Source organism: Osmerus mordax, chromosome 8, assembly GCF_038355195.1.
Source record: "Osmerus mordax isolate fOsmMor3 chromosome 8, fOsmMor3.pri, whole genome shotgun sequence".
NCBI lineage: Eukaryota > Metazoa > Chordata > Actinopteri > Osmeriformes > Osmeridae > Osmerus > Osmerus mordax.
This window is the reverse complement of record NC_090057.1, coordinates 1,057,118-1,067,227: the sequence shown is the minus strand read 5'-3', so window position 1 is coordinate 1,067,227 and position 10,110 is coordinate 1,057,118. Positions and strand designations below refer to the sequence as shown.

Here is a 10,110-nt window from a genome sequence, read left to right as displayed (position 1 = left end):
TTACGCTAACAGTTTTTGAGTTAACTGCTAACCGATTTAGCTATTTAGTTAGGCTACTGTATGTATAGGCAGTTCGTTAGAACAGTACTGTAAACTACTATATATTTGTTAGCTAGCGAGAAAGCTCGGCTACTGTAGAGTAGATTTAGCACCATGAAGAGCGAGTACTAAACGGCGATCGGTTACACCACCTAGCTAGCTAGCTCCAGCGACAGTAAACACAGTACTAGCTAGGCAGGTAGCTACAGTAAACTAGCTAACTCTTACCTACAGTAGCTCTAGCTTGATAGATTAAATGTTCCTTTTCATTCAGAGTTTACGGTTGGTGTTCCATTTGGCGACATAGCTCATATTTATTTCTCTCGTTTGTAATAGTTTTTTTTAATTATTAATCTCACTTTTTGATCATTTTCTCGTCAGCTATATGCTTACAGAAATGAAGATAATTTAGTGACTACCTTTCAAACGGTTTACTAATTTAAATTCTAACCGCCGCTTAGCACACATACATAGTGCTCGAGACGGCATTTCCATCTAGTAGCAGAGACCGGCGACTGGATTTATTAGTCTTACTATACTCAAATGCTTGGAGGCATCTAGATAGCATCCGGCTAAACCGAATATGGGCATTTTTGAGGTGAACATACATTTCAAAGACAAGAATTACCCACGTATATCTGGGGTTTTGTGTCCACTGTCCACGCCATCCAAAAAGCTAAATTAGAAGCTAAACGCATCAACCCCATTAATCCGTCAGGCATTTGGACCCAACGGCCAAATAAGTGTAGAACGGCACTGTTTCCGTCTGTTCTGTAGTGGGCTGTTTTGGATTCATCCTGGTTTGGCTATCTAGACGAAGTTCCTACAAATTGTCTTGACTCATAAACCTGTGAGTCATGTAATTGTATGCACAAGACAAGAGGGAGGTTGTTTTGGTATAAAATAATTACATTGTATAACTACAATTACTTAATTCGGCTAGCTACCATGAAAGTAGCCAAGCAGTAGCTAGCTCCACTAGGACTGGTAAACTACTAGTGGCACTAGTAGTGGTCACGAAACATCACGGAATGTTACAAAAAATGTAATTTATGTAATATAAGTTAAATGCTGGATTTTGTCTGGTGATAGGCTATCTAATCCACCAGAAAAATATAACCTAATACATGACTGAGGTACAGTACAGATTTGGGATTATGTAAAACACACAGGTAACGTTAATACTTTGCTTAAGGCACAAAGGCACACCGTTTTAAGATGCCTTAGCTCAGAGTGACGCAGCATATACCGCTGGCCTTTGCCCCAGTACCTGAACAAGGTGTGTGGTTAATCAAACATGTTAGAGGAGACCTGACTAGGAAGAGGCACTGAGAAACAACTGTGCTTTACTTCAGTCGACCAGCCATGTCGGGAAACCCAGCTGTAGTGATGCGTCTCATGGCCTCAGCATACGCTGTAGCCGAGAAGGCAGGGGCAATCACAAGGAGGGTCCTTCAAAGTGGAGACCTTGGCATTGTGGAAAAGGTAGGCTGAGATTCACTGGAATTTCAATCCGTCAGCAGTGAAATGCATGCATTGTCTCTCTTATTGAAGCGTTATTGCTGTGGTACTCCTGTGTTCCAGACAGGAGCCAATGACTTGCAGACACTGGCAGACAGGCTGGTCCAGCAGAGCATCTGTGCTTCTCTGTCTAAACACTTTCCCCAAATCACCATCATTGGAGAGGAGGTAGGAGTGTGCAAGAAGACTCAGGCTACGAAATTAAATTAGGATCCACAATAACTCATAAAATAAGTCTGATCATCACCCGTTTGAAAGGATCTGCCAGAAGAGGAAGTGAAGGAAGATTTGATTGAGAGCGGGCAGTTTGAAGAGATCCTGCAGAAGGCCTGTCCAGTTGAATACAACACCTTGAAAGAGGAGGAGGTAAGAGGGGTATATATACAGACAGGTGTAGTTCTGCCTTACAGTATATGCCATACATGTCAGAAATGAATTGCGTATGTTGTGTTTCTCATCTTAGTTGGTGGTCTGGGTTGACCCCCTCGATGGGACTAAAGAATATACTGAAGGTAAACTTATTCAAGAGTCTTAACAGTGTTTTTTGTTACTGTAACTTCCCTTCTCTATCTCTCTGGAGCCTGTGTGTTTTAGCCTTCATGTCTCCACACCCTGACGACAAAAATGATGGAGTTCCTCCTTCCTTGCATGACTTCATAGATGGGAGGGTTTTGATTGACTTAGTTGTCCACCGCAGACAGTTACTCCGTCAATGTAGGTTGTCACAGCGACACCTCATGACCATGCAGTGGAAAAGTGCCTTCAGGATTGCTCCTGTTCTTTCACTCTCACCTCTCTCTCCCCCTACCCTCTCTCTCTCTCTCCCCCTCCCCCCTCTCTCTCCCCCTCCCTCTCTCTACCCCTCCCCCCTCTCTCTCCCCCCTCTCTCTCCCCCTCCCCCCTCTCTCTCACCCTCTCTCTCCCCCTCCCCCCTCTCTTTCCCCCTCCCTCTCTCTACCCCTCCCCCCTCTCTCTCCCCCCTCTCTCTCTCTCCCCTCTCTCCCCCTCCCCCCTCTCTCTCCCCTCCCCACCCTCTCTCTCTCTCCCCCTCCCTCTCCCTCTCTCTCCCCCTCTCTCTCCCCCTCCCCCCTCTCTCTCCCCTCCCCACCCCCTCTCTCTCCCCCTCTCTCTCCCCCTCCCCCCTCTCTCTCCCCTCCCCTCCCCCTCTCTCTCCCCCTCCCTCTCTCTCCCTCTCTCTCCCCCTCCCCCCCTCTCCTGTGCGTCCTGTGCTGCTGACCAGCGGCGCGGTGTCTCTACCTCCCAGACCAGGCCGAGGTGTCCCACACCAGGCTGGATGCTTCTGAGCGTCGATGCACGGCGCTCCGTATGGTGACAGGAAGAGGGGCGTGGGACATGGAGGGACATGTGCTGGATACTGGGGTGGCTTTAGTGAGGAAGGGGAAATAGCCAGTAGAGGGTTGTGGGCTTTTGTTTTTCATTCCAGCTTTATGTAGTTGACTGTTCCTGGAACATTGGAACATTCTGGATGTGTCAGTGCTGTGTTCTGGTTCAGCTCAACTCAACTCACTGTTATGTCATCTGATCTTAGGGCTTTTGGATCATGTGACTGTGCTCATTGGAATCGCACATGGAGGAAAGGCTATTGCTGGGGTCATAAACCAGCCATTTTACAATTATGAGGTACCAAGATATTGAAATGCAATATGTTATCCTGTCTGACTGACCAAGTCCTTTATGAGCAGCGTGTGTGACTGGTAGCTTGGGGCAGGTGCAGAGCTGGGCAGGACCCTGTGGGGAGTGCTCGGACTGGGAGCCTTTGGGTTCCAACTACAGGAAGTCCCAGACGGGAAGCGCATCGTCACTACCACCCGTTCCCATAGCAACAAGCTAGTCACGGACTGTGTCCAGGCCATGGAGCCTGACGAGGTGATCAAAGTGGGCGGAGCTGGAAATAAGGTAAACATAGGTGAAAAATACATGTAAGATAGTGTGTTTGCTATGAATGTGATATTGAGTTGCCCTCCTTGATTCTTCCCCCTTGTAGATTATCCAGCTTGTGGAAGGGAAGGCCTCTGCATATGTGTTTGCCAGTCTGGGGTGCAAGAAGTGGGACACATGTGCCCCTGAAGCCATCCTGCATGCAGTGGGAGGTAAAGCTCATCCTCATCCTCTCTGACATGCTGAGTGACGCTCTGTTTCAACCTCTAATGAACACCAGACAGAAATCTCTCCTTTGTGTAACATTTCTCTCTCTCTGCAGGCAAACTGACAGACATGCATGGCAATGCCTATCGTTATGACGCCAATGTGAAGCATATGAACTCAACAGGAGTGCTGGCCACTCTACGCAACCACCAGTACTATGCCAGTAGGGTGCCACAGTCTGTTCTCCAGGCCCTGAAGACCGACTGAGACCATTCTTGTCATCAGGTTGACAAGAATGGTCCTGTACTATAAGTGGCAGGGATAAAGTGGGATATAGATATTATTGTTAGAAGATACAGTTATCTTCTTAATCACAATCATGTACCTTATGTTCTTGTAAGTGAATCAGAATGCATGTTGTTTTTGATATCTGTTGTGTAATAAAAACACTTGTGACTGAACAGTAATATTTACATGACAAGTGTGGCCGAACATCAACATCACTCTTCTGTTTATTTCATTCAAAGGATCTGAAACACTTGTACAAATCTTTAGACACTTACAGTTTCCAACTTGAATAGACCAACAGATTAACAAAGAAAAAGGCAAGATTTTAATCAAAATCTACATTTGTTTTTAAATCATTAGAATATTCCTGTAAATGTTCATTAGTTGGATGAAAATGACACTGATGCGCAGTGTCATCTTATATGAGTGTACAGCTAGCATGAACACCCATGTTTACATTTGATATTTGGATCTGTCACTTGTCCATTCTTCCTCAACCTCTTGGTCGTTCTTACAAACATGTACCAGTAGGTGGCGCACTGTTAAACGCCAGTGCCATCTCTGCCTTCCACTGCGCTTGGTGAGCGTGTGCACAACCTCGCTATGATGATGTCATCTGCTATGTTTACATCAACTGAAAGTACAAAAAAGTAGCAGGATTTTACAAATGGTAACAACACATTTGTGCCTTTCATCTCTAAAGTGTGCTACTGCACTTATCAAGATCAATGCATTCCTACAGGCAGGCACAGCGGAACATCTATTTCCATAACAAACAGTCCTTAGTAATGGAAGCAGGATCAGAGAAGTTGCTGGTATGCTTGATTTAAACAAACAGGCATGATGTCACACACCTGATGTGCAGGGCCAGGGTTAGGACCCAGACACTGTAAGGTTGCTTATCTGCCAACAGAATTTCATACACAGATATGTAGTAGAATGTTAACTTGCAATGTGTCCGCTTTTATACCATGGACCATTTGTTTAATATACATTTTAATCGCGTCCTGTTAAAACATTTTCATCTCCATGAGGAGAAAACATTCTGGAGTCCAACGGGTTGGTATGACACCATACTATTCATTACCATACCGAATCAGTGTTAGTAGAAGGCCGAGATGTCTAGTACCATGAGTACGTCAACAAGGTGTTCGTGCCTGTGAGGGGTGGGTCTGACTGGTGTGTACTGGTGGGGGCGCTCCACAAAGCATGCTTCTCAAATCAGCCAACCAGGTTTGAACGTTACAGCTCTTGAAATTAGCAAAAAAATATACTTTAATGAGTTACCAAGAGCGTCAATTATTTAGACAATTCAAAAGATAAATAAAGCACACAATGTTTTTAAAAGTATTTTGTAACATCTGTCTGGCCGACTAACAATTCTGGCTTTCTGGAACACCCCCGAAGTCTGGAAGAACCTGGAGCGGGAAGCCCATCACGCAACTCTAACACGCACACACACACACACCAATCAAATTCCCCTTTTGTTGATCTGAAGGCAGAAAAGTGTCCTTTCCAAGAGACGAGCCCCTTACACTAAAGGTTAGGTTCATATTGCTGCACTTTGGAATAGCGAGGGCAGAGCAACACGTCGTTGAAAAAACACCATCATAAAAATACCAACAAACAAGCCAAAACAAAAACATTATTCACAGCAAAATGTATGTTAACACTTATATGAAAGAGCTGATAGGGAGAAAGGGTGGTGGAGAGCTCCCCATTGGCTAAGGAGGGGGCTTGGCAAGGGGGGGCAGGGAGTGGGCCAATCATTCACCTCTTCTTGGGGGCTTGGGCAGTACGGGGTGGAGTGACCGGGCGTCCAGAGTTCACCCCTCCGTACTGGTACTTTGCCTTTTTCTCTGACGGCTTCAAGATCTGAGAGGGACAAAGGCAGAGCTGAGCAGCAGACTGGCATCGTCTCATCCACAGGACGGCGGTTTGACTGTGTTTGCGTTTCTTACCTGAAAGGAGCACATGAGCGATTCGTCCACACTCATCATGCCTCCAGCGTTGTCGAACTCCCCACAGTAGTTGGGGGCGGAGAACAATGTCACCAGTTGTCTTTTGGCAAAGAACTCATACCCGTCCTCAACCACCTGTATCATAGCAGAGGGCAGGTTGGAATCTCTCAACAACATTCCCTCCTGAACAAGGACCTTGACACGCAAATCAACGAAACTCCTCCACTGACCACAGCGGTAGGACTGCTACGGAACAGACGGCAGAATGGGAGCTGTACCTGGTGGGCTCTGCAGATGAGGTCCAGGTCGTGCCGGTTGAGGAACTTGCTGACGACGTCGGCCCCAAACGTGAAAGACACCCCGCGGTCGTTCTCGCCCCAGCCCTGGACGTCCTTGTCGGGGTCGGACCACAGCAGGTCGCACAGCAGGCCTGACGGGGGAGGACAACGGTTACATCACAACTCAGACAACACGATCATCCTCCACCAGCATGTGGCGATGACACACCTGTGTCAGGAACATCAGTAGGTCTCATGATCCGGCGGATCTGCTCCATGGACTGTAGGTCAGGGGACAGACCTGCAGGATGGGAGAAGAGCATGACGGACAAGGACAGGAAGAAACACGTCACACTACATGTGTGAGGGAAGTAACTGAGGAACAGCAAGCACACCTCCGTGACAGCAGAAGATCTTCTCGTCGATGATGGCAGCGATGGGCAGACAGTTGAAGCAGTCCGTGAAGGTCTTCCACAGCTTGATGTTGAACCTGCGCTTGCCTGGGAAACACAAACATGTCAGTCAGACAGCATCACAGGCACTAGGAAACACAAACACACGTCAGTCAGACAGCATCACAGGCACTAGGAAGTCACATGGGCACACACAGAACGCATCCTCAAACACTAGACCACTTAAAGTAACGCGTCAGGAGGTGGGTGGAGGTTCCCCGTCTCACACTCATCGTAGAAGCCGTAGATGCGATTGATGGAGGCACACTCGTGGTTCCCCCTCAGCAGGAAGAAGTTCTCGGGGTACTTGATCTTGTAGGCCAGCAGGAGACAGATGGTCTCCAGGGACTGCTTCCCTCGGTCCACGTAGTCCCCCAGGAACAGGTAGTTAGCCTCGGGGGGGAAGCCTCCGTACTCAAACAGCCTCAGCAGGTCTGTGTACTGGCCGTGGATGTCACCTGGTGGGGGTTTTGGGGTGGTGGTGGGGGGCAGAGAGACAAGAGATGGGTGTGAGAGGAGAGACTGGAAGCGGTGAGGAGGAGAGAAGGGTGGGAGTCTGAGCTATGACTGTACCTGCCTGAAGGGAGACTGAACTGTCTTTCTCTTGCTCTCGCTTCACTGCAAGACACACTCAGGGGAGTCCCCCTTATAGTTCTCCCTGCTCTACTTATAAAGCACCAGCTCTGCTGCTGTATGGAACCCTAACTACCAACTCCAGCCTACGTCCAGCCAACGTGTGTGTGTGTGTGTGTGTGTGTGTGTGTGTGTGTGTGTGTGTGTGTGTGTGTGTGTGTGTGTGTAGAGGAGGCCATTTAGGTCTCTTCATAGACAGAAGGTTGACAATAAGATCTGTTGACCTCTGGGAGGGGAAGTAGGGACCCTGTGGTACTGCCCACAGGGCTGCTGTTAGTGTACTGACCACAGGGCTGCTGTTAGTGTACTGACCACAGGGCTGCTGTTAGTGTACTGACCACAGGGCTGCTGTTAGTGTACTGACCACAGATCTTCAGAGGAGCCTCCAGTTCCAGCAGGATGGGCTGGCTGAGGAAGATCTCCCGAGACTTGATACACAGCCCCCTCACCTCCGCCTCCGTCATCTGAACGATCTTCCCCGGACGACATCCCCGCACTGCATAGGAAGGGTCACCACCATCCTCATTAAAATGACACATATGCTCGGCTTTGCATATCGACAGATTAGACCGTTTTCATTATCCCCTTGTCTTAATGGCAACATAAGGCCCAAACAGAAGCAGATATCCAGTGCACCACTAAGGTGAAATATTTACAACAAATAATAATCTGTCACAAGTACTTTTTGTCAACTACATGTGACCAATACCAAGAGTAATGGCAAATGACAAATAAAAAAGTAAGATCTGTAAAATGGGGAAGTCAGGTGGCTGAGCGGTGAGGGAGTCGGACTGGTAATCCGAAGGTTGCCAGTTCGATTCCCGGTCATGCAAACTGACGTTGGGTCCTTGGGCAAGGCACTTCACCCTACTTGCCTCGGGGGAATGTCCCTGTACTTACTGTAAGTCGCTCTGGATAAGAGCGTCTGCTAAATGACTAAATGTAAATGTAATGTAAATGTAAAATCCCCTCCATTAAAATGATGAATGGTGTGGGAAGAATTAAGAACCTCTGAACACTTTAGCAAGGTTTTTAAATAGTATTTCAGTCAACAGAGTATGATGATGTAGGTGTGACCCAGAGCGCTCGGGGTGCTTAGTGATTAGCTACTGGAGTGAGAGGCTGCGGGAAATGTTCCAAGTGGGGCAGGCCGAGTGCATGGAACCAAATACCACACACAACACGGCTCAATGTTGGCCTATTTACATTTAGTCATTTAGCAGACGCTCTTATCCAGAGCGACTTACAGAAAGTACAGGGACATTCTCCCCGAGGCAAGTAGGGTGAAGTGCCTTTCCCAAGGACACAACGTCATTATGCACAGCCTGGAATCGAACCGGCGACCTTCTGATTACTATCCCGATTCTCTAACCGCTCAGCCACCTGACTCCCAATTTATTTAAATGATATTGACTCGGTAACTGTGGATATTGGTCTCCGTTTAGGATATTTATTATCTGCCAAGCTGAACTAATTAACCTTCCTCTTGTCTTGAAAAAATACCAACACGTTACACTTAGTTTACTTTGACCCAGGGTCCAATTTCTTTCATAATAACTCAACTTAGCTTTGGATACAAATGTGACATTTGGCACAGACTACAGTTATAAGTTTCGAATTCAACCAAATAGTCCTAAACAACATCAGCAGTTTTGTTAACTCTCAACCCCCCCCCCAAAAGGTAAAACTTTAAACATATGAAAGCCAGTGTACTTAAATTCAATGTTTTATATAATTTTCTTAGATTTGAATAAGATTTAAGGTCATTGTGACCCCAGGGCAACAAGAGGGTTAAGTGAGTGGAGGCCAGTGGACGAAATGTTAATAACCAGCCGTTGCGTTAGTATATTGTAGCGTGACCTTCGCAGCCACATCCAAAAATACGGGCTGCAATGACAAATATCGCTATTCTACGTACACACGGTTCTACGGTTACAAAACAGCCTAACAGCAAAATACCTTAACTTACGTCATCAAAACATCAACCACTGGCACAGTTTTGGCTGACCAGAAATACTGATTTATGATGGGTGTAAAGCTGTACCAACGTTATGCTCGAGCTACATATAGACGGCGATGACTGGGGAGGGGGGTGTGTTCCGCTATGTTGCTAGCTAGCTAGCATACCGAGGAAGCTGACAAACTGTTTACGGTTTTTTAACTAGCAGCTACAGCTAGAAGAAAAGCTACTTAGCTAGCTAGACAACCCCTTAACATAGCAGACAGACGAATGTTGATTCACGTTAGTGAGCGACTGAAATACAATATAGAGAAGTCGGTCGCTGTTTCCACCCAACTACTAGACAGCTACTGTAGCGTTTCACCGCCAACCCTTTTTACTTGGCAGACTGCCGCCCTGGGCGAAAACGGACGACACACGAGCTAACTAGTGCTAGCAACATTAGCTAGCCAGCAAAACATTAGATTACATACAGTAACTGTAGTTCTTCATGACCTGGCCATGATCAGTAACAGTAAAAAAATATTGAAATGACTAAGGTACCCACCACACAGTGATAAAAGCTGTACAGAATAGCATAGTTACCTTCAAGCAATCGAGAGATGATGCTGTCTACGTTCAGCTCGCTTTCCGCCATGTTTTCTAATAATCTCAGTAAAAGAATAATATGAAACCCGCCGCCAGGTGACGTCAAAACAGTCCAATAATCAATGAGCCCGACTGATTTTTAGAGACTCAGAAGGCAATGACTTTCCAGCCTCCACATACTGAAAATGATTATGCAGTAATGCGTAATGAATGGCTCGATCATCATTCAATATCTCCAACTTGGCCCAAACATCAACAAAACTAGAATATTACACATTCTCTGA

General features: G+C 46.7%; 2 protein-coding genes across 4 annotated transcripts; one reads left to right on the top strand and one right to left on the bottom strand.

Annotated features, from left to right (window-relative positions):
• The first annotated feature begins 798 nt into the window (after nt 1–798).
• On the top strand, nt 799–4,837 carry bpnt1 (bisphosphate nucleotidase 1). Of its 3 annotated transcripts, none has more exons than XM_067240989.1 (9): nt 799–889; nt 1,395–1,524; nt 1,624–1,728; nt 1,819–1,926; nt 2,024–2,072; nt 3,110–3,201; nt 3,280–3,477; nt 3,566–3,671; nt 3,782–4,837. In XM_067240989.1, the coding sequence occupies exons 2-9, from the start codon at nt 1,405–1,407 to the stop codon at nt 3,931–3,933; spliced, it is 930 nt and encodes a 309-aa protein (XP_067097090.1). In that variant the 5' UTR covers nt 799–889; nt 1,395–1,404; the 3' UTR covers nt 3,934–4,837. The 3 variants fall into 3 exon arrangements, with proteins under 3 accessions (XP_067097090.1, XP_067097091.1, XP_067097092.1); XM_067240990.1 differs by lacking the exon at nt 799–889 and adding an exon at nt 1,197–1,318; XM_067240991.1 differs by lacking the exon at nt 799–889 and adding an exon at nt 1,203–1,211.
• LOC136947131 (serine/threonine-protein phosphatase PP1-beta catalytic subunit-like) lies at nt 4,151–9,875 on the bottom strand. Its single transcript, XM_067240987.1, has 9 exons — nt 9,824–9,875; nt 7,643–7,774; nt 6,873–7,103; nt 6,589–6,693; nt 6,423–6,494; nt 6,194–6,345; nt 5,916–6,050; nt 5,729–5,829; nt 4,151–4,588 (listed from the first exon to the last, which is right to left on the bottom strand). The coding sequence occupies exons 1-9, from the start codon at nt 9,873–9,875 to the stop codon at nt 4,585–4,587; spliced, it is 984 nt and encodes a 327-aa protein (XP_067097088.1). The 3' UTR covers nt 4,151–4,584.
• Between the last annotated feature and the right edge of the window lie 235 nt (nt 9,876–10,110).

What these genes read in the sequence shown, in the direction of transcription:
- LOC136947131 (XM_067240987.1), bottom strand. Translation starts at nt 9,875, where the DNA reads ATGGCGGAAAGCGAGCTGAACGTAGACAGCATCATCTCTCGATTGCTT. An exon ending in CTACGGCTTCTACGATGAGT is followed by an intron (nt 6,694 to 6,872) that starts GTGAGACGGGGA and finishes TGTGTTTCCCAG; the next exon opens with GCAAGCGCAGGTTCAACATC. An exon ending in TACTGATGTTCCTGACACAG is followed by an intron (nt 6,346 to 6,422) that starts GTGTGTCATCGC and finishes CTCCCCCGTCAG; the next exon opens with GCCTGCTGTGCGACCTGCTG.
- bpnt1 (XM_067240989.1), top strand. Translation starts at nt 1,405, where the DNA reads ATGTCGGGAAACCCAGCTGTAGTGATGCGTCTCATGGCCTCAGCATAC. An exon ending in ACCTTGGCATTGTGGAAAAG is followed by an intron (nt 1,525 to 1,623) that starts GTAGGCTGAGAT and finishes CCTGTGTTCCAG; the next exon opens with ACAGGAGCCAATGACTTGCA. An exon ending in CATCCTGCATGCAGTGGGAG is followed by an intron (nt 3,672 to 3,781) that starts GTAAAGCTCATC and finishes CTCTCTCTGCAG; the next exon opens with GCAAACTGACAGACATGCAT.